The sequence below is a fragment of the Mauremys reevesii genome, linkage group 1 (genome assembly GCF_016161935.1).
Source record: "Mauremys reevesii isolate NIE-2019 linkage group 1, ASM1616193v1, whole genome shotgun sequence".
In the NCBI taxonomy this organism is placed as follows: Eukaryota; Metazoa; Chordata; order Testudines; family Geoemydidae; genus Mauremys; species Mauremys reevesii.
The window spans coordinates 345,264,765-345,284,318 of NC_052623.1; the positions used below are offsets into that span (position 1 = coordinate 345,264,765).

Here is a 19,554-nt window from a genome sequence, read left to right on the forward strand (position 1 = left end):
GGCCTCGCAGTATTTAGTTTTGTGCATCTCCTCACGCAGGAGATATTGACAGATTGGAAGGAGTCTAAAGAAGTGGGAATGATCAGGAGGCTGGAGGGATAGATTATGAGGAATGATTACAAGAACTAAATGTGTGTAACTTGGCTGAGTAACAGCCCAGGTGGCGGAGGTGGAGGTGGTGGTGATGACTGGGTGAGTAGGCGGAATATAATGAGGGCCAAAAATATTCAAATGCTGTCAAAACCAGTACAGAGGAGCTTCCTGACAGTGAGATCTATTGGGTTGTGGAACAGTCGCCCCAGAGAAATGGTGGAAGCCCCCCATTCTCTGGGATTTTTATTAAAAACAGACTGGTCCAAACACTGGAGATGGGAGTAAATCTAAGGCTAGGGTGAGGCCTATGAGGCAACAGAATGTGGGGAAAGCGGGGCTATGGTAGGGTCATGTTCAGGATTTATGGGGGAAATAGACAGTGAGAGGTGGATGAGGCAGTTACAAATGTTTTGGGAATAGCATGACTAATGAAGGAGCTGTACTAGCACTCAGTGGACATTGGGGCCATACTATAAAACAACAACAAGCTATGGCCAAGATTTTCAGAAGAGACTAGTAGTGATTTTGGCTGTCCAGTTGGAGACTGTTAAAAAGGGGCCTCGTTTTCAGACAGGGCTGCACACCTGCCCTCTGGAAATCAGGCCTCTCTAAGGTGTCTCTAGTTGGGCACCCAAAATCACTGGTAATTTTTTAAAATTTTGGCCAAAGTCAGTTTTTTTTCCCCTCCTTTTCCTTCTCCCTTCCTATGAAATATATATTTTAATACAGCTTTGCTTCACTCTTTGGGGAGTCCGATTTTTCCTCAGGTTATTTGCTTCTAATTTCTAATCCGTTATTTCCTCTATCTCCTCCTATCTGTGACCCAAACTATTCCTTTAGTCCTTTCCTGCCTCCATTCCCACCTCCCGTGTTCGCTCCCTGATCTCCCTCTCTTCCTCCATAGGTTCTCTCTCTGACTCTGCTCCCCTTTGTCTGCCCCACTTACCATAGTGCTCCCCCTCCTTCCATTCTGCCTGCCTATCTCTCTTTACTACAACCACTGCCCTCTCTCCAACAGAGATGCTTCTCACTCTGCATTCGGTGTGACTTTGAACCTCCTCAGCCATCCACAGATCCACACACCAGACACACGGACACACAGGCCTTTGTGCTGGAACCAAGTCCAGTCAAGGATACTTCCATTAACTTCATAAGCAATGGATAGTGCCCTTTGTGTGTTGACTGATACACACATGTGACACGTTAGTCACATTGCTCAATGCACTGCTGGAAGGTGCTCAGACAGTATAGTGATGAGGCTGTCATAAGAACCTGTGTAGAATAGAATAGTTTCTGCTGCTGGGTATGAAACCTAGGCTGTCTTGGAATTCGAAAACATTTTAATAAAACCTTTAAGCATAATGTTTTTATTAAAATGCTTTCAAATTCCAAGGTGTTTTCAAATTCAAAGCACAGCTTTATAAGTAGACTATAATATGCTATGGGACAACTTTATTGGAAAGAACAACTGTAATGAGAAATAATTGTGACTAACCTTTTATGCAGTGCTTGAAAGCGGATTTCCCTTGAGTTAAGGGGATTAATTTGCACTCTAGCAGTGGACGAATTAAAACTTTTTTAAATTTAACATAAACAAAAGAGCTTTAATCCAGAATCCTAATGCAAGCGTATTTTCTGCTCACTTAAAAAGTTTAGTAATTCCATAAGGAAGATGGACACTTAGATTATTTGAATCTCAGCACAGTTGGGCAACAATATAAGGGACATTGAAGGAAATTAGCTCACCAACATAAGAATCTAGTTTTGAAAACTGAGCACAGTTTGAGTTCAATTGCAATTAACTATATGTTGTACCAAAATCACTCATTAGTGATACCTCTTCTCATTTTTAATCTTTTCCAGTCTGAGAGTAAGTGAAAATATTTGTTCATACAGGCCAGGATTGGGCAAACTTTTTGGCCCAAGGGCCACATCTGGGTGGGGGAACTGTATGCAGGGCCATGAATGTAGGGCTAGGGCAGGGGTTTGGGGTGTGGGAGGGACTGTGGGGTGTGAGAGGGAGCTCAGGGCAGGGTGTTGGGGTGCAGGAGGGCTGTGGGGTGCAGCAGGGGGCTCGGGGCAGGGGGTTGGGGTGCAGGAGGGGTGTGGATTGTGGCGAGGGCTCAGGGCAGGGGGTGGGGTGCAGGAGGGGTTCAGGGTGCAGATTCCGGCCTGGTGCCACGTACCTCGAGCGGCTCCAGGGTGGCAGTGGTGCACAGTGGGGTTAAGCCAGGCACCCTACCTGCCCTGGCCCCGCACCGCTCCCGGAAGTGACCAGCATGTCTGGCAGTGGCTCCTGGGAGTGGGGTGGGGCAGGCGGATCCGCCAAGCTCTGCCCTCGCCTGTGGGTACCACCCACAAAGCTCCTATTGGCTGCGGTTCCATGTTCCCGGCCAATGGGAGCTGCGGGGGGAGGTGCCTGCCGGTCAGGGCAGCGCACGGAGCCCTCTGCCCCCACCCCAGGGGCCACAGGGACGTGGTGCTGGCTGCTTCCGGGAGTGGTGCAGGCCAGGGCAGCCAGGGAGCCTGCTGGCAATCCCGTGGGCCACATTGAAAGCCCTGATGGGCCGGATCCGGCCCGCGGGCCGTAGTTTGCCCTCCCCTGGTATAGGCTCTGATTTTCTTACTTCAGGTTAGTGCACACAGAGACCTATCCTGAGCTCAATGGGAGTCCTGTACATACATATTCCAACTTACCAAAGGTTGTGGTGGATTCACCCCCAACCCCAATCACTGGCAATTTCTAAATCAAGATTAGATTTTTTTCAAAGATATGCTCTAGTTCAAAAGGAATTATTTTAGGAAAGTTCTCTGGACTGTGCTATACAGGATGACAGACTAGCTGATCACAATGGTCCCTTCTTGCATTGGAATCTATGAATATCTGAGGATGAAATTAATCTCAGTGCAGGGGCCCACACAAGGATCCCCGAGAGCAGAATTTGGCTCTTGGTGAGGGAGGAAGAGGTAAGTAGTGGTTTCTTGTAGGAACACTATTAGTTAGCCTGTAAACTGGAAGGTCGGCCCATGAGAGCTACCAGACATAGTCAATTCCCCTCCCTACAGAATCACAGCAAAACATCTTTCATCCTTGCTAGCACAGCATTCTACTAACAGTCTCGGCACAAAGGCAAAGATGGAATAGGCACAGAGTCTTTACGCTCTTGTCCCCTTTCAGAGGTGGTCCCTCCCTCCAACTGAAATTTGGGTGGCAATTTGTTCTGCTGCTGCTCTTGCTATTCCTGTTCTGTGGAAAGACACAAAAATTAGGACTGTCAATCTGGTACCATTTATAAGCACCCAATTCACTTTAAAAACAAGCAGTGTCAAGCAGGTCTCTCAAAACTATAACAGATTCAGCTCTTTGAAAATAGGATAATGATGGGATATAAATACTAAAAGCTTGAGCAATAAAGACAAATGCAAAACACTACCCTGCTATGCTTTATGAACTCCATTCATTTCAGAACAGAATTCAGGGTCGTGGACTCAATTGACAATACTATAGATGGATTGCAACTTAAGTACTTCAAATACTGCTTTGTCCTCCAAGACAATTATACACCCCAGAAATGGTGTGGCTGTAGAGAACCAGGAACCAGTAAAAACTATTCGATCCTGGGGCTACAGCTGTGGGACTCTTTGCCAGAAGGGGTTAGAATTGCCCTAGCTTGAATGTATTCAGGTCCAAGAGCAAAACACACCTTTTCAATAAAACTCAGTAATCTGGGAAAACCCCTGGGTGCCTCTAAGAGGCAATACTTCCCCTCTCGCAAGCTCTGAGTTTGTGAAGGAAAATGAAAACTTTTAATAAAAGGGGAAAGGAACCCGGCATTAATTTGGGAAATCACCACCAGCATGATTCGAAGACATACAGCCATGAGCCAAAAACCCACCCCAGCATATTTTGGGCAATGTCCTTTTCCTCAGTCTCTTACCTTGTGGTGTGAAAGTCCAACAAACAAAGGTCTCTTTAACACACCACTTCCCTCTCCCTCCACCGCACCCTACTCAAAGTTGTCCTTGGTCAGCGGTGACCCAGAGTTCAGAGGTGCCTTCGCATGAGCTCACTTCCCACCCTGGGGGGTAGGAGGAAGGCATCAAGCAATACATCATCTCTGCTGCCCGGCCATTCACTCTGCATCGCTCACTCAGGCATGAGCCACTCCATTGTTGGCTACTCCATGTCAACCACTCTGTTGTCAGCTGCTCCGCCACCTCATAGACTCATAGACTTTAAGGTCAGAAGGGACCACTGTGATCAACTAGTTTGACCTCCTGCACAACACAGGCCAAAGAACCTTGCCCACCCACACCTGTAATAGACCCCCAGCCTCTGGCTGAGTTACTGAAGTCCTCAGATCATGGTTTAATGACTTCAAGTTACAGAAAACTCACCATTTACACCCATTTAAACCTGCAAGTGACCCACGACCTGTGCTATAGAGAAAGGTGAAAGGTCTCTGCCAATCTGACCTGAGGGAAAATCCTTCCCAACCCCCAAAACAGCAATCAGTTAGACCCTGAGCGTGTCGGCAAGACACACCAGCCAGACAGCTGGGAAAGAATTCTCTGTAGTAACTCAGGCTATCCCATCTATCATCCCATCTGCAGCAGTTGGGGAATTTTGCTACTGGCAGTCGCCAATGGGCTATATGCCACTGTAGCCAATGTCATCATACCATCCCCTCCATTAACTTACCAAGCTCAGTCTTGAAGCCAGTTAGGTTTTTTGCCCCCACAGTTCTCCTTGGAAGTCTATTCCAGAACTTCACTCCTCTGATGATTAGAAACCTTCATCTAATTTCAAACCTAAACTTGTTGATGGTCAGTTTACATCCATTTGTTCTTGTGTTCACATTGGCGTTTAACTTAAATAATGCCTCTCCCTCCCTGGTATTTATCCCTCTGATGTATTTATAAAGAGCAATCATAGCTCCCTCAGCCTTCTTTTGGTTAGGCTAAACAAGCAAAGAAGCTCTGAGAGACTCCTTTCATACGGCAGGTTTTCCATTCCTTGGCTCATCCTAGTAACCTTTTTCTGCAGCTGTTCCTGTTTGAATTCATCTTTCGTAAACATGGGAAACCAGAACTGCACACATTATTGCAGATGAGGTCTCACCAATGCCTTGTATAATGGTACTAACACTTCCTTGTCTCTACTGGAAATAGCTCCTGGATCTGCATTATTCTTTTTCATGGCCGCATCACATTGACGGCTCATAGTCATCCTGTGATCAGTCAATACACCCAGGTCTTTCTCCTCTTCTGTCACTCCCAACTGATAAGTCCCCAACTTCTAGCAAAAATTATTGTTGTTAGTCCCTAAATGCATGACCTGGCACTTTGCACTATTACATTTCATCCCATTTCTATTAGTCCAGTTTACAAGGTCATCCAGATCTTCTTGTATGTTATTCCAGTCCTCCTCCGTGTTAGCAGTACCTTTGTGTCATCTGCAAATTTTATTAGTGCACAACCACTTTTTGTGTTGAGGTCAGTAATAAAAATGTTAAATAAGATAAGTCCCAAGACCGATCCCTGTGGATCTCCACTAATAACCTCCCTCCAGCCTGACAGGTCACCTTTCAATATGACCCATTGTAGTCACTCCTTTAACCAGTTCCTCATGCACCTTTCAATTCTCATATTAATCCTTATCTTCTCCAATTTAATAAATTCCCATGTGGAACTGTATCAAATGCCTTACTGACATCTAGTTAGATTAGATCTACTGCATTTCCTTTGTCTAAAAAATCAGTTGTCATCTCAAAGAAGGAGATCAGGTTGGTCTGGCACGATCTACCTTTTGTAAACCCATGTTGTATTTTATCCCAATTACCGTTGACCTCTATGTCCTTAACTACTTTCTCTTTCAAAATTTGTTCTGTAGTCACTCATGCTGCCGTCTGCTCCATCGTTGTTCACTCCGCCTCTGCCCTCTCTCCTGCAGCCTCTAGGATGTCTTGAGGTCCCACCACTTAACACAGCTCTCAGTGATTTCAGCTGCTAGTGGGGGAGCCTCACTGCTTGCACAGGCTGGGCAGTCTCTTTCACCAGAGACACTATCCCACAGGCAGGTCTAAGGCTTAGCACTTGATCTGTTTATCAGTGATTTCAGCTCTGCTGATCCACAACAAAAGACTCTTAATTGAGTCTTAATCAGCTCTGTCCTTAAACAGTGGAGAGGGGGAGGGTCAAATGGTGTCTAGGACCCTTAGGCAGCACCCACACCACTAGGCAAAAACACCTATCCGGGAATATCAGTTGGTGGCTCCTTCATGGGGCCGTGAGCACAGGCGTGTATTTGGCGTGGTTTACCCCTGTCCCAGACACCTGCCCCTTCTGAGGCGTGAGGGAGACCCTGGTGCATGTTTACATGGAGTGCGCCAGGTTGCAGCCCCTATTCAAGCTCCTCTTAGATATCCTGTTATGTTTTTGGTTGCACTTTTCCCCTCATCTTCTTATCTACGCACTCCCTTTCTGTGGCCCCACAAACTCAACGGGACCTCCTGGTCAACCTCATCCTGGTCCTGGCTAAAATGGCCATCCATAAAACCAGGGAGAGGAGGTTGGCCGATGGGGTCTCCTGTGACTGTGGGGCCTATTTCTGATCCTCCGTCCACTCACGCATCCGGGCAGAGTTCCTCTGGGCGGCATCCGCTGGCTCCCTTGACGCCTTCGAGGAGCAGTGGGCACTGTCCAGGGTTCTCTGCTCGGTGTCCCCGTCCGGTTCCCTTCGTTTGGCCCTTTGACCTCACTCCTGACCCTGTTATCTCATTAGTTGTCCCCCAGAATCACTTGGCTTCCAGGTCCTGCGGATTCTCCCCTTAGGCTAAAAAATCAGCCAAAAGTGATAATTTGGGCAAAGCAGCTCTAGCCTGCTGCACACCTAGGCAGAGTGGGTATGTCAACACAAACAAGGCACAGTGAGGATAATTACCTACTCAAACCTACCAAGGGATGCAGTGAGGTCTCCATTGCTACAGACTGGAATTAATGTGTACATTTTAAACAGAGAGAGTAATTAAATATTGGAACAATTTACCAAGGGTCATGGTGCATCCTCCATCATTGACAATTTTAAACTCAAGATTGGGTGCTTTTTCAAAAGATCTGCTCTCTGAATTATTTCAGGGAAGTTCCATGACCTGTGTAATACAGGAGGTGAGACTAGATGATCACAATGTCCTTTCTGGCCTGGGAATCTGTCAAATCTTTAAATCAAGAATGAAAGTCTTTCTAAGAGATATGTTTTAGCTCAACCAAAAGTTAACAGCTTGATGCAGCAATTACTGGGTAAAATTCTATAGCCTGTACTCTGCAGGTCAGACTAGATGTTCATAATGGTTCTTCTGGCCTTAACATTTATGAATCATAAGAGTCCAGTGCAAACGGTATTTTCTCTCTCAACTCATTTGGATTACAGGGGGAGTGTGACTTAGACAATCAAGGATCGTCATCTCACTCCATTCCTCCGCAGCTGTATGAATGATATGTTCAGATATGTATCCCCTTGCTAAGGCTGCCAGTTGTGGATGTGTTTTTTGTTATGTAGATGTCTGTCCACTGGCATCTAGGCTGAAACACAAATTTGGTTCACATTGCTTAATGAGTAGACACCTGATTGCAACAACCTCCTGTGTCTGCTGACTTAGGCTGGATTCAATCTGGGAAAGTATAGGTAGAATTGAAGACTCCATAATCACTGCCAATTCCCTAATCCATCCTGAGCACTTTTACATTAAATTCTAAATTGTTTTAGGAAAACGTCTTTTATTGTCATTTATAAAATCATGCTTGGCTTTTTGCATTGCTGTTCATCGTAACAGTGTATTACAGCTGATCCCCAAAAGGCAGATCTTATTTCATCAGATCATAAATATTGTCCAAAAGAAACAAAAAGCTAGCAGGAAATTTGGGGCAGCAGAATGTTTTGTTTGATAAGGGGAAAAAAACAGATGGTAGAAAAATCGTGAAATGCAATGGAACAAATTTTAAAATGTACAAGAAGAATAAACCAAATTATGGAAACAGTCATAAGAAGGTAAGGAAAAACACTTCCTTTTGGGAACGAAGAAAGCCAAATATTCATCTTTCTAGGTCACACAGTTTAAAGGGGGGAAGAAAATCTGGGTTTGATATTTTGTACCCTAGACTACAAAGGAATCGCTGAGGATATATAAATAAAAGACAGCTGAGTTGAGGTTTCAGGTCACCTACACTCATCCATAAAACAGCCAGAGTCTGATACTGTGCTCTTTTGTTTGGTACCTGGACTAACGCTCAGCTCTGTCAATTCTTTAGAGGCAAAGAGAGCAAGATCAGAGCTATGTTTATACTAAAATTCTTAAATCACCTGTATTGCCATAGAAACAGGAAGTAAAATGACAAAGCCCTGAGGGAGAAATCCCTGGCTTTAATGTTCATTAAAATGTGTGAAAAGGAAGGAGAGTTCCTGCCTGGGAAAACCACAGGTCTGTCTCAAAGTCTACAAGACTATCTAAGAGGAGGAAGTGAATGAATAACCCATGGTGCATGCATGAGTGGTTAAAAGCGTGGACGCAGCTATAATTGGCTCTATTGATGCTACTTTGATTAGTTAGTTTTGGCTACAGTTCTCGTCAGATACATTCTGAGTTCACAGAAAAAAAATCATCACATGGCACTTCACAGGGCACTGAAGAATGTCTCAGATCAGCCTTAGGATCCCTGAGGAGAAACAGCAAACACAGATCTTAAAGATGCAGTCTCCTGGCTGGATTGCTTAATCTTTGCTTTATGTCACTAATACCTTGTTATCCAGAGCTAGAAGAAGAGGAACCCTGGTGAGAATTTAGAAGGTCTCACTACATTTCAATACATCAGCCGCTTACCAAAAAAAAAAAAGAAAAAAAAGAGCTGCCGTGAAAAAATTAGAAGCAACATTGAATTAATTGTCATGTCCTGAATCAAAAGAGCTAAACATCGCCACTAAAATATCAATCTAAAAGTAGTTGATAAAATCCCTAACTGAAACAGAAAACAGCATATGGGAGCCAGTTTTGTTGTGATGGCTCTGGGTTGAAAGGTCAACTACTGCTGATTATCAGGAAAACTTTCTAACAATTAAGCTACCAAAATGTGGAACGTCTCCCAAAAGGAAGCCTCATTGTGTTGGCCATTTAGAACTAGACTGGATAAGGCACTAGCAAATATAAATGGAATAGATACAGGAAATATGAGTCTTTAAAATGAAAAGTATTGTTATTTTTATATAGACGTGGTTCTTTATAAAACTAAGGATAGGACAACATTTATGCTCAATGACTGAAATCCTGGGTCCATTGACATCCATGGGAGTTTTGCCATTGACTTCAGTGGGGCCAGGATTTCACCAACTGTGCCTCCACAATGTTCGCATCATCAGCACTGCTGGATCATGGAGAGAATTCCGAAGGAGAGAAATTACTCACTTCTACACCCCAGTAATCACCACAGAAAAGGAAATTGGACAGCTCCAATCTGAGCCAAAGGATGCAGGCAAATATGTCAGCACACACATGCTTTTTGGGACTGCAGTGTTTCAGACATTCTGGTCACACAACATATTTATTCACCTTATTAACAGTGGCATTAAGAAAACACAGCACTACAGTAGGGCTCTAAAAAAAACAAAAGACCCCTCCCGCCCCCCGCAAGCAACCCAATGGTAATATTGTGGCTAAATGAAATAAAAGGAATAGCAGCTATGGAATCAGTCACAGCTCACATGAGCTATTCCCAAATCTGGTTTGAGGATTGTTGAGCCTTCGCCAATTAGGTATTTGCAACACACACGAAACAAAACAAAGAACAATGAACCTTCCACTGAAGCTGCTCTCGTCTATCTAGAAAGCTACCAATTTCTTATTTAGACGATCAATAAATAGTATCTACATAGCTATTCGAGTATAATAAAACTGCTCTAAATACACATGTATCTGTATAAACATGCTTCATCGGCTACTTTTGTCCTATGACAATGGTGCACCAAATTCCCACATATGAACATGTTTCAGAGTAGCAGCCTTGTTAGTCTGTATCTGCAAAAAGAACAGAAGTACTTGTGGCACCGTAGAGACTAACAAATGTATTTGAGCATAAGTGTTCGTGGGCTACCGCCCACTTCATCAGATGCATAGACTGGAACATACAGTAAGAAGCTATATATATATATGGAGGTATGGCTACTTCCACTTTTTCATGTTCTCTGTATGTATGTGTGTGTATATATATATATATATATATATATATATACACACACACATACATACAGAGAACATGAAAAAGTGGAAGTAGCCATACCTACTGTAAGAGGCTAATTAATTAAGATGAGCTATTATCAGCAGGAGAAAAAAAACTTTTGTAGTGATAATCAAGATGGCCCATTTTAGACAGACAGTTGACAAGAAGGTGTGAGGATACTTAACATGGGGAAATAGATTCAATATGTGTAATGACCCAGCCACTCCCAGTCTCTATTCAAACTCAAGTTAATGGTATCTAGTTTGCATATTAATTCAAGCTCAGCAGTTGCTCATTGGAGTCTGTTTTTAAGCTTTTCTGTTGCAAAATTGCCACCTTTAAGTCTGTTACTGAGTGACCAGAGAGGTTGAAGTGTTCTCCTACTGGTTTTTGAATGCTGTGATTCCTGATGTCAGATTTGTGTCCGTTTATTCTTTTGTGTAGAGACTGTTCGGTTTGGCCAATGTACATGGCAGAGGGGCATTGCTGGCATATGATGGCATATATCACATTGGTAGATGTGCAGGTGAATGAGCCCTTGATGGCATGGCTAATCTGATTAGGTCCTAGGATAGTGTCATTTGAATAAATATGTGGACAGAGTTGGCATCAGGCTTTGTTGCAAGGATAGGTTCCTGGGTTAGTGTTTTTGTTCTGTGGTGTGTGGTTGCTGGTGAGTAATTAGCCTCTTACAGTTGGTATGGCTACTTCCACTTTTTCATGTTCTCTGTATGTAGTTATATCTTCTTACTATATGTTCCATTCTATGCATCTGATGAAGCGGGCTGTAGCCCACGAAAGCTTATGCTCAAATAAATTTGTTAGTCTCTAAGGTGCCACAAGTACTCCTGTTCTTTTTACATATGAACATGTGGATAATAATGCTGCACCAAGTACCTGTATATATATTCCGCCACACAAAAAAAAACTGAGTTAACTTGGAGTTAAAGTTGGTAGACTTCATTTCCCAGGAATGCAAACCATATAAAGCAAAGGGGTGGGGGTGGGGAAACAGTTGAATAATTCAACAATCCACTCATCCATTCTCTTTCTCAACCTCAAATGCCTCCATTCTATCACCCACAGCCCACATGCCTCCACCCTTAACCAGGACAACTGACACAACAGACTTGAGTCCAGTCTAGTTTATGTTGATGTGTTTAGATTATTAATAGAATGAGTGTGGCATGGATGAAAAACACGCTACATAGTTCTGTTCACGGTTTTGCATTGGGGTGCATAAGTATGGTCTGATGTCAGATTGCTAAAGGTAGCTGTGATATATGATTTTCTGTAATGGCTAGGAAGAGTTCTGTTAATACGTCAGCTATGCTTTTAGTGGTTGTGAATTTGTTAGTAGTTTTTATGTAGGAACTACAGAACATAAACTTGCATGTGTGTGTTGGTGTATTACACTTATGTTTGAGTTAAGGCTGCATCTTGGTTGGATGAAAATATATGGGCTGTCGGCAGTGGGAGAGAGATTCAACTGCTTATTTCCTTGCTCTTCACAGTTTTAAAGATTTTCAAACACCCATATTCATAATGTGGTCCCATTTGTAAGTACCACTGTTGCCAGATGTAACTGCTGATACAGCCAAGCATTTCAAAGCTAAATATAATTGGAAAGCAGGGGTGCATGGTGGGGTAGGAAAAGCATGTTAACAGGGATGTGGAGGGCCATGGGGACAATCCCAGGGGGGGCGGGGGGGCCATAGGATTCCCTGAATGGGAGAAACAGGATTTGTGGGAGAAGGGGTTTCCCCATAGCACTGCTGCCTTGGCCCCTGGGTGGTGAGGTTTGGAGATTATGGTTGTTTAGTTAGAGGAACCCAAGTAAATGTGAGAAAAACAGGGCAACATTTCAAAGAGGGAGTATTTTTAAATGTTTCCTTGGCAAACGTTAGTCAAGATTTCTCTTTAAAAATTACATGGACTATTCAAAAGTCCCTGGAAGACTTACTGTGCCAAAAGTGGAGCTTAAAATCAATGACCGAAGTCTGACAGGGGGTTGAGTACTGTTTAAGTGCAAATTTCAGTACAAACTTAACGAAGAGATTACCACCAATGCCTTCATAATCGTTACATACAGCATTGCACAACAATACATGAGGGCCCAATTCAGCGCCTTTAGAACTCAATGGCATTGAATCTTCGACTTCAGTGGGAGCTGGATCAGAACATTAGTTCTTATTTGCACCCAAAATCTGTAGAACAAATGTGAACTGTTCCCTAATAATCACAACTCTGGCCCAGTTTGCAAAAAAAAAAAAAGAACCTTACCCTGGAAGATTACATTAAAAATCACATGCAATTTGTTGACCTTTGTTTTGGAATTTTTCTTATTATTATTTCTTATTATTGTGGCTTCCTCATCAAGCTTTTTTTTGACAGTTATGAAACAATATGTTGCTCTCCAAGAAACAGATTCTGAAGAATGCTGAAAAAGACTTGAGTCCATCAGTCAAATTTACTCTAGAATGTGTGTGTGTCTGTGGGGGGTAGGTGGGGGGGTGAATAAATTTTAAAAAATCTCTTTCAGACAGATCTTTGCTGTTTTTCCATAAAAATTATGAAGAACTAAGGTATAGGAGAACTGTCTACTAATGAAAAGTGTATATTGCATTTATTTAAGATTCTGGACCACATTCCGCTGTCAGCTTCATCAGTGTAAATCTGGAGTAACTCCACTGATTTTATTGAAGTTACTCCAGATTTACCCCAGTGCCACTGAGAGCAGAAGTTGAGCCAGTGTTATTTAACTAACTCTGCGTGATGTATAGCTGCTAACAGGACTGTTATAGGTGCCTTGGACCTATTCCTGGTTCCTATCAACTTTAGTCAATAAGATTTGGGCCCTTTGAGATCCTCAGATAAAGGACAGTACTAATAAATGTAATTATTATTATAACAGAGTTGGGTGGTCTTCAATGCCATGGGTCTCAGGAAATACTTGCAAGAGGTGTGAGAACCAAATGTTCCCTGGTAGATATATCCTGTTGCTGAAGTGGTAGTCAGAGCCTTGGAGGTATTCTCCAAGGCCTAGTGGTCCCGCTAACCAGAAGAGACCAAAATGTGCCGTTAGACACCCCTAGGTTCTGATGTGATAGGATAAAATGGTGGGAAGAGGTTGATGTGCTTGGGCCTGCCTTTCTATTTTTATCTTTCTTCTTGTGATTTAAAAAATGCTTAGAGCTAAAGATAGGAGCTTTTAAACACGTGTGATTGAAACAAATTATTATAGGTAAGCAATGTGGGAAAGCAGGAGGTGGAGGAGAGAAGTGGCCTGGGGTAACCTGTGGCTGGTCAGAAAAGATGGGCTGGCTGGCTGGCAGGAAGGGGTTCTCCCCTGCCCAGAGGTTGGTCTTCTTCCTCCTCATCTCCTGTGCATTGAATGAGAGAGGGAGGTTAAGAGGAATTCTCCCACTCCTCCCCTTCCCACTGGGTGGGGGAAAGGAGGATACAGGGAAGCTGCAGTCCACACATTCTCCTTTGCTTTCTTCTTCAATCATCCCTCACTTCACCATCTCAATCCCACTTCCTTTCATTTCTTACTCCATTCCTCTTCTCCCACTCTAATTCTATGGACTCAGTCTCTACTTCCCCTTATCATCCACTCCTCACCCCATCCTTCCTGCCTGCGTTATGTAGGGGCCCTCAGCACCACTGACTCCGAGTGCCTGACAAACACCATCATTCTAGTCTATTATTTGCACTGCAGCAGCACCCACAGATCCCAGACCAGGGCCCCATGGTGCCAGGCACTGTACAAATCCACCGTTCCTGCCCCATCACATTTACATTGTCTCCTGCTCCTGCCCAGTGTGGTGCCTTGTCAGCCTTCCCTGGGGGGGGGTCAGCCTGGGCACAGGGGTCTCCCCACCCAGAAACAGCTGCAAGAGCGGGGACCAAGGCACCTTCATGCATTTTATCTTCACACGGGTGGATAGCGATGCAGTTTCCTCATTTGATGGATGGGGAAGGTGGGGCGCAGATCCCCAAAGGCAGGTGTTTGCCTTCAGTGGGAGTAAAGCACCTACATACCTTTGAAGAGCTGGGCCGGGGAGATTAAGTGAGGTGCTCAAGGGCACAGAGAGAGGCAGAGCCAGAGATTGTTTGCAGCCCAGATCTGCCTCCCAGCCACAAGACATCGCCCTTACTCCTGCTTCTCCTCCATCAGTCTCCTTCCGCCCGCCCGCCCGCCTGCCTGCCTGCCTGCCTGAGCACAAGACAGGCTGCGGCCGGGGGCTCCGTCCCCTCCCCTCAGGCAGCGCGCAGGGGCAGCAGACGCCTGGCTCCAATTTTGAAACGTCCCCTGTGCGCCTGCGCTCCCGCTGCTGCCTGTAGCCCGTGCGAGGCTGGTTCTGGGCAAGGCGCAGCGGCCGGGCTGCTGTCACTGCCCCTCCCTCGCTCCCCGTGTGACTCCAATTGGACGCCGCCTGCTTGAGTGGTGGGGCTCAGCCCCCAGTCACCAGCCCCAGTAAGCGGGTTCAGCGCGCAGGGATCCTGTTTCACGCGGCGCAGCAGCCTGGTAGCAGCAGTTTTTGCCTTGGGAAGCCAAAGTGTCCGGCGTGTATTGTGCGTTCATCCATCATGCTGCACATGCTGCTGCTGCTGCTGCACCTTGGAAGGCAGCTCAGCCCATGCTGGGGCTGTCAGCTGCCCTCAGACTGGAGACCCTTGAGTGAAAGTTGCAGGGCTGAGCTGGCAGAGATCATAGTGTACGCCAAGGTGCTGGCACTCCACCAGGAGATGTACAGCCTGTATAATTACCTGCCCTGGCAATATGAAGCCAGCGAGGGGGGGCTCTTTTACTCGGCTGAGATAGAGATGCTGTGTGACCAGGCTTGGGGAAGCATGCTGGAAGTCCCTGCAGGCTCCAGGCTTAACCTCACTGGACTGGGCTACTTCTCCTGTCACTCCCACACAGTCATGCAGGATTACTCTTACTTCTTCTTTCTCAGGTGAGTAAAAACGTGTGAACCATGCCCTGCTTGAAAATGAGAGAGAACATTTTCTCGTTCATAAATGCTCGGCACTTGTATAACACTTTCACCCCAGCATCTCAAAGCACTTTGTCTGCAGCTGAACCTCTAGAGCTTCTCCGAGCCAGACAAAAGTTAGTCCGTCCGGTACGTTTGCTGTAACTAAAATACACAGGGAGCCACCAGACATGACTTAATATTGTATAGTGAGTGAATAAAAGGAAATGTTCTCTGGTGTGTAACTATATCATGGATGAGCCTTGTACATTTCTCTTAGAGATAATATTACCGAGCTGCAGCACATGTGGGAGAGCAAGTCTCTTTACTTTAGATAGTGGAGTTTCATACTCATTGTTACTCAGGTAGGCACAAATTCACCTAGCAGAGAAGACGTGAGTGTTATGCATTTCAAAGGAGAATATTTTCTATTGTGATTTTTCTTGGAAGGAGTGTTGCTTAATTAGTGTTTTCCTAGACTACAGAAAGTAGAAACAAACAAGTTCAATTTATTTGAAATCTAGGGTGTGACACAGACATATCTGTAAATGATTTTATGACCTCAACAAAAATCAAACACTGCACTTTATTATAACTTTTTTTACAGTTGGTGTGGATTGGATCTTACATTTTCAGTGTTCAATATTTACATGGGTCTGTAAATTTTAATCATCTGTGTCAGTTTCTTTGATGTGAAGTAGTGTACAACTAGCCAGCTGAAGTATGAAGACAGTAAATGCACCATGATATATACAGACAGTTTGGAAAGTTGTCCTTTTAGAATGTTTTCGACAGACAAGTTGGTATGGTCATGGAGGATAGGTCCATCAATGGCTATTAGCTAAGATGGTCAGGAACACAACCCCATGCTCTGCGTGTCTCTAAACCTCTGATTGTCAGAAGCTAGGACTGGATGAGAGGATAGCTTACTCAATAAATTGCCCTGTTCTGTTCATTCCCTCTGAAGCATCTGGTACTGGCCACTGTCAGAAAACAGGAGACTGGACTAAATAGACCATTAGTCTGACCCAGTATGGCCATTCTTATGTTCAGGTTTAGAACTGAGCATGTTATTGTTTTTTTTCCAACTTGAGATAGAGAGTGTAAAGTTTTTCAAGCATTCTAGCGAATAACTGCGATGTAAATCAAGTTATCTTTTGAAAACTAAACTCAGTAAAAGTGATTCCCGCCCCATATCTGTTTTAGAAGCCTACAGCAGATAAAATAGTAAATGATGAAGAATCACTTTCTAAAGAAAAATAAACATCCCAGCAGATGGCATTTGTTCCCATCTTGTTGCTAATTTCTGCTCAGTGATTTGTGGTATTAACTTCTTAGTGAGCTTGCTCATTTACAAACCATGGTAATGTCTTTCATGACCGAAAGGATACAGCATTTCAAAACAATAATTTGGCATTCCTATGGAACAGATTTATTTTGAGCTGTTATTTATCTGTGTACAGCTCAGCCTCTCTTTGTTTCTATGAGACCAAAGTAGGTACACTAGATTCTGGTCTATTTTACAGACTGGATAGGTGCCAGTGTCTATTCTCAAAGTTTAGCACATGGGTTTAGCACTGATCCCCAAGTATTTACTCAGAAGATTTCTCTTTGCTCTTCTGGATACCAGCCAAATCCTCATTTTAAGCCCATCAAAAGAATAAGAATAAGAATTTACAATGCAGGAATAAAGCCATCACAGTGAACCTTTAAATCCAAAAATATTTGTGAAATTCACTCAGTAGCTTGTTTAGAAACATTCAGTGTATCTCAAACCAGGGGAGTGGTGGCAGAGAAGCACAACAAAACATGTTTTGATGGTGCCTGCTAATGTCTCTAAAAGCTAATTTTGTATTAGTTATTAATGGATTATTTTAAATTGTGCCCATCTAGATCAGTGGGTACCTGGAAAGAAATGGCAAACTAAAGCATAGAAAAAAATCAAACAATGCCCAAAATATAGGACCACCCCAAATTATGTCATGCAATTGGCCCTTGGTGGGAGGACACCTGTGCCCATGAGGAGCCCTGTTGATATCTGTGTGGTTGTAGGGGCCTGCCTGTGTGAAACTCATTGCAGGACTGGAGCCTATTGGGCAGAACCGCCGCTAGTTTACATTGCTGTCATGATAGCGGGTGTCATGGACCAATGGCTGTTTACACCCTCTATGAATATATGCCTAGGAGTCTACTGCCACCCACTGTAGCCTATTCAGGCAACAGTCCTGGTATAGGTGAGAAACACAACATAGACGGAGGGAAAATACCCAGTGATTTGACATGACATAAGTACTATCTGATTTTTGTTTCAGAATGGATGAGAATTATAACCTCCTTCCTCACGGAGTCAATTTCCAGGATGCAATATTTCCAGACACACAGGAGAACAGAAGGATGTTTTCCAGTCTCTTCCAGTTTTCCAATTGCTCTCAGGCGCAACATGTCATAACTTTCTCCAGTGATTGGGAGATTCAAGAGGACAACAGGGTAAGCCTCAGTGGGTAGGTGTATCCCCACGTCACTTGCAAACACAAGTGTATGAAATATACAGCAGTTGCAATTGATGGTACCTTTCGTCTAGATGGTCACGTAATGTTTTAACATAACATGGTATTGCCACAAGCAGCCTCCCTGCTCTGGTCTTATCTGAAATGCTCAGGGGCATGAACTTGAATGTTCCAAGTGAGATATTGTTTCAACCAGTGTTTTCTGTGTTATGAAGCTTCCAACCTCACTCTTGCTGGAAGCAAATCTATGTCCTTGATTGGGTCACTCTGCACTCTAAAAGAACACATTTTGAGTAAGTATCAGAGGGGTAGCCGTGTTAGTCTGGATCTGTAAAAGCGGCAAAGAGTTCTGTGGCACCTTATTGACTAACAAATGCATTGGAGCATAAGCTTTCGTGGTGAATACCCACTTCGTCGGATGCATGTATGGTGCCACAGAACTCTTTGCCATTTTTAGTAAGCAAAGTCTCAGATGCAGATACCACTGGTGTGTGTGTCTACATTGGCTTTTGGCCTTTGCGGGAGGGAGTGGGCATGTGTGTCACTTTCAGGTTTAAAATAAACAGGTGAAATACTTTGTTAGCAGTTTTGGTGGGGACGATTCGTGCTTATTTACAGAATTAAAACTTTTGGATTATGTTTTCTCTGCCATTGCTGATAGTTTTATGAAGTTGGTGGTTTCTCCAAGGGGCTGTGAGAATTGTAAGTGTCTCTCTAACTTAGGAATGACTGGATAGTTGTCATTGGTTGCAATTTCTGTCATGTTGATTCATGCAAGATCTACGAAACCACTGTTTACACATAGGAGAAGGAGCTCTATTGCCTTGTTCAGGAGAATGATGGTAGAAGCTCAACAGCCAATTGAAGGCCTCTTATTTACAAGCTGGCTCATAGCCAGCATAAGAAGTTTTAGCTCCTGGTTTTCCAGCTGGCCAGTGGTGCAAAATAATCAGAACGTGGCTCAGGTCAGAGAGCAGTCACCATCAGGTGGAATTTTTATAGAACCCTGGGGGTTTAACTGTTTAACACTAATTTTCAATCATGTATTGGGGTGGGCCATAGAAATCAGGTGGTTTTTAAGAGGGTGGGGACGATTTATCCTACAAACAGATCCCATAGTTACAGAAATATAAGGACATGAGATAGGACAGGCTTGTAGTCAAGGCACAGGGCTGGGAATCAGGGTAGTCTAGACTTAAACCTACTTCAGTTTCTCCATCTGTAGAATGTGGGGAATACTTACAGGTTACAAAACACTGAGATTTGGGCATAAATCCACCCACACTGGGAAAACCTTGCTGGTCCTCTGCTCCAGCTGAGGGATCTGGATTTGAGCAGATAGGGGATAGCTTCTATGTTGAGGCTCCAGTCTGAACCCCCTCAGAATCTGAGATGTTTGCAGGCACGGTATTGATTTGGGTCCAACTCTACAATTAATTAATGGGGAGGGAGGTTTAACTGAATATTCAGTCCTCCAGAGACTGCTTGGGGTGAACGTTTGGCAGCAAGGAAGGAGGTGAAGGGCAATTTATTCAACTTGTTTCACCCATCCCTGTTACTACACAGGGATAGGGCAGGGGGACTGGGAGCTGCATTCTCCAGCCCTCAAAGGCCACTTGGCATGCAGGGAAATGCTGCAGGCATAAATCTTGCCGAGGTGGCTCCTATACCAGCACTGTTCCAGGCAATGAGAGAGGGTGGGGCAT

General features: G+C 44.2%; 1 protein-coding gene and 1 long non-coding RNA gene across 2 annotated transcripts in view; one reads left to right on the forward strand and one right to left on the reverse strand.

The window, feature by feature from the left end:
• Positions 1-14,528, reverse strand: part of LOC120395209 — a 38,317-nt gene extending 23,789 nt beyond the window's left edge. The window contains exon 1 of the long non-coding RNA XR_005592522.1: positions 14,404-14,528. This is a non-coding gene — a long non-coding RNA (uncharacterized LOC120395209). The remainder of the gene's footprint in view (positions 1-14,403) is intronic.
• Positions 14,529-14,722: 194 nt separating this feature from the next.
• The window catches only part of CCDC3 (coiled-coil domain containing 3), a 66,839-nt gene continuing 62,007 nt past the window's right edge, over positions 14,723-19,554 (forward strand). Inside the window, exons 1-2 of the mRNA XM_039519395.1 lie at positions 14,723-15,323; positions 17,654-17,828. Of these exons, the coding sequence (XP_039375329.1) occupies positions 14,953-15,323; positions 17,654-17,828 (546 nt within the window). The 5' untranslated portion in view covers positions 14,723-14,952. The remainder of the gene's footprint in view (positions 15,324-17,653; positions 17,829-19,554) is intronic.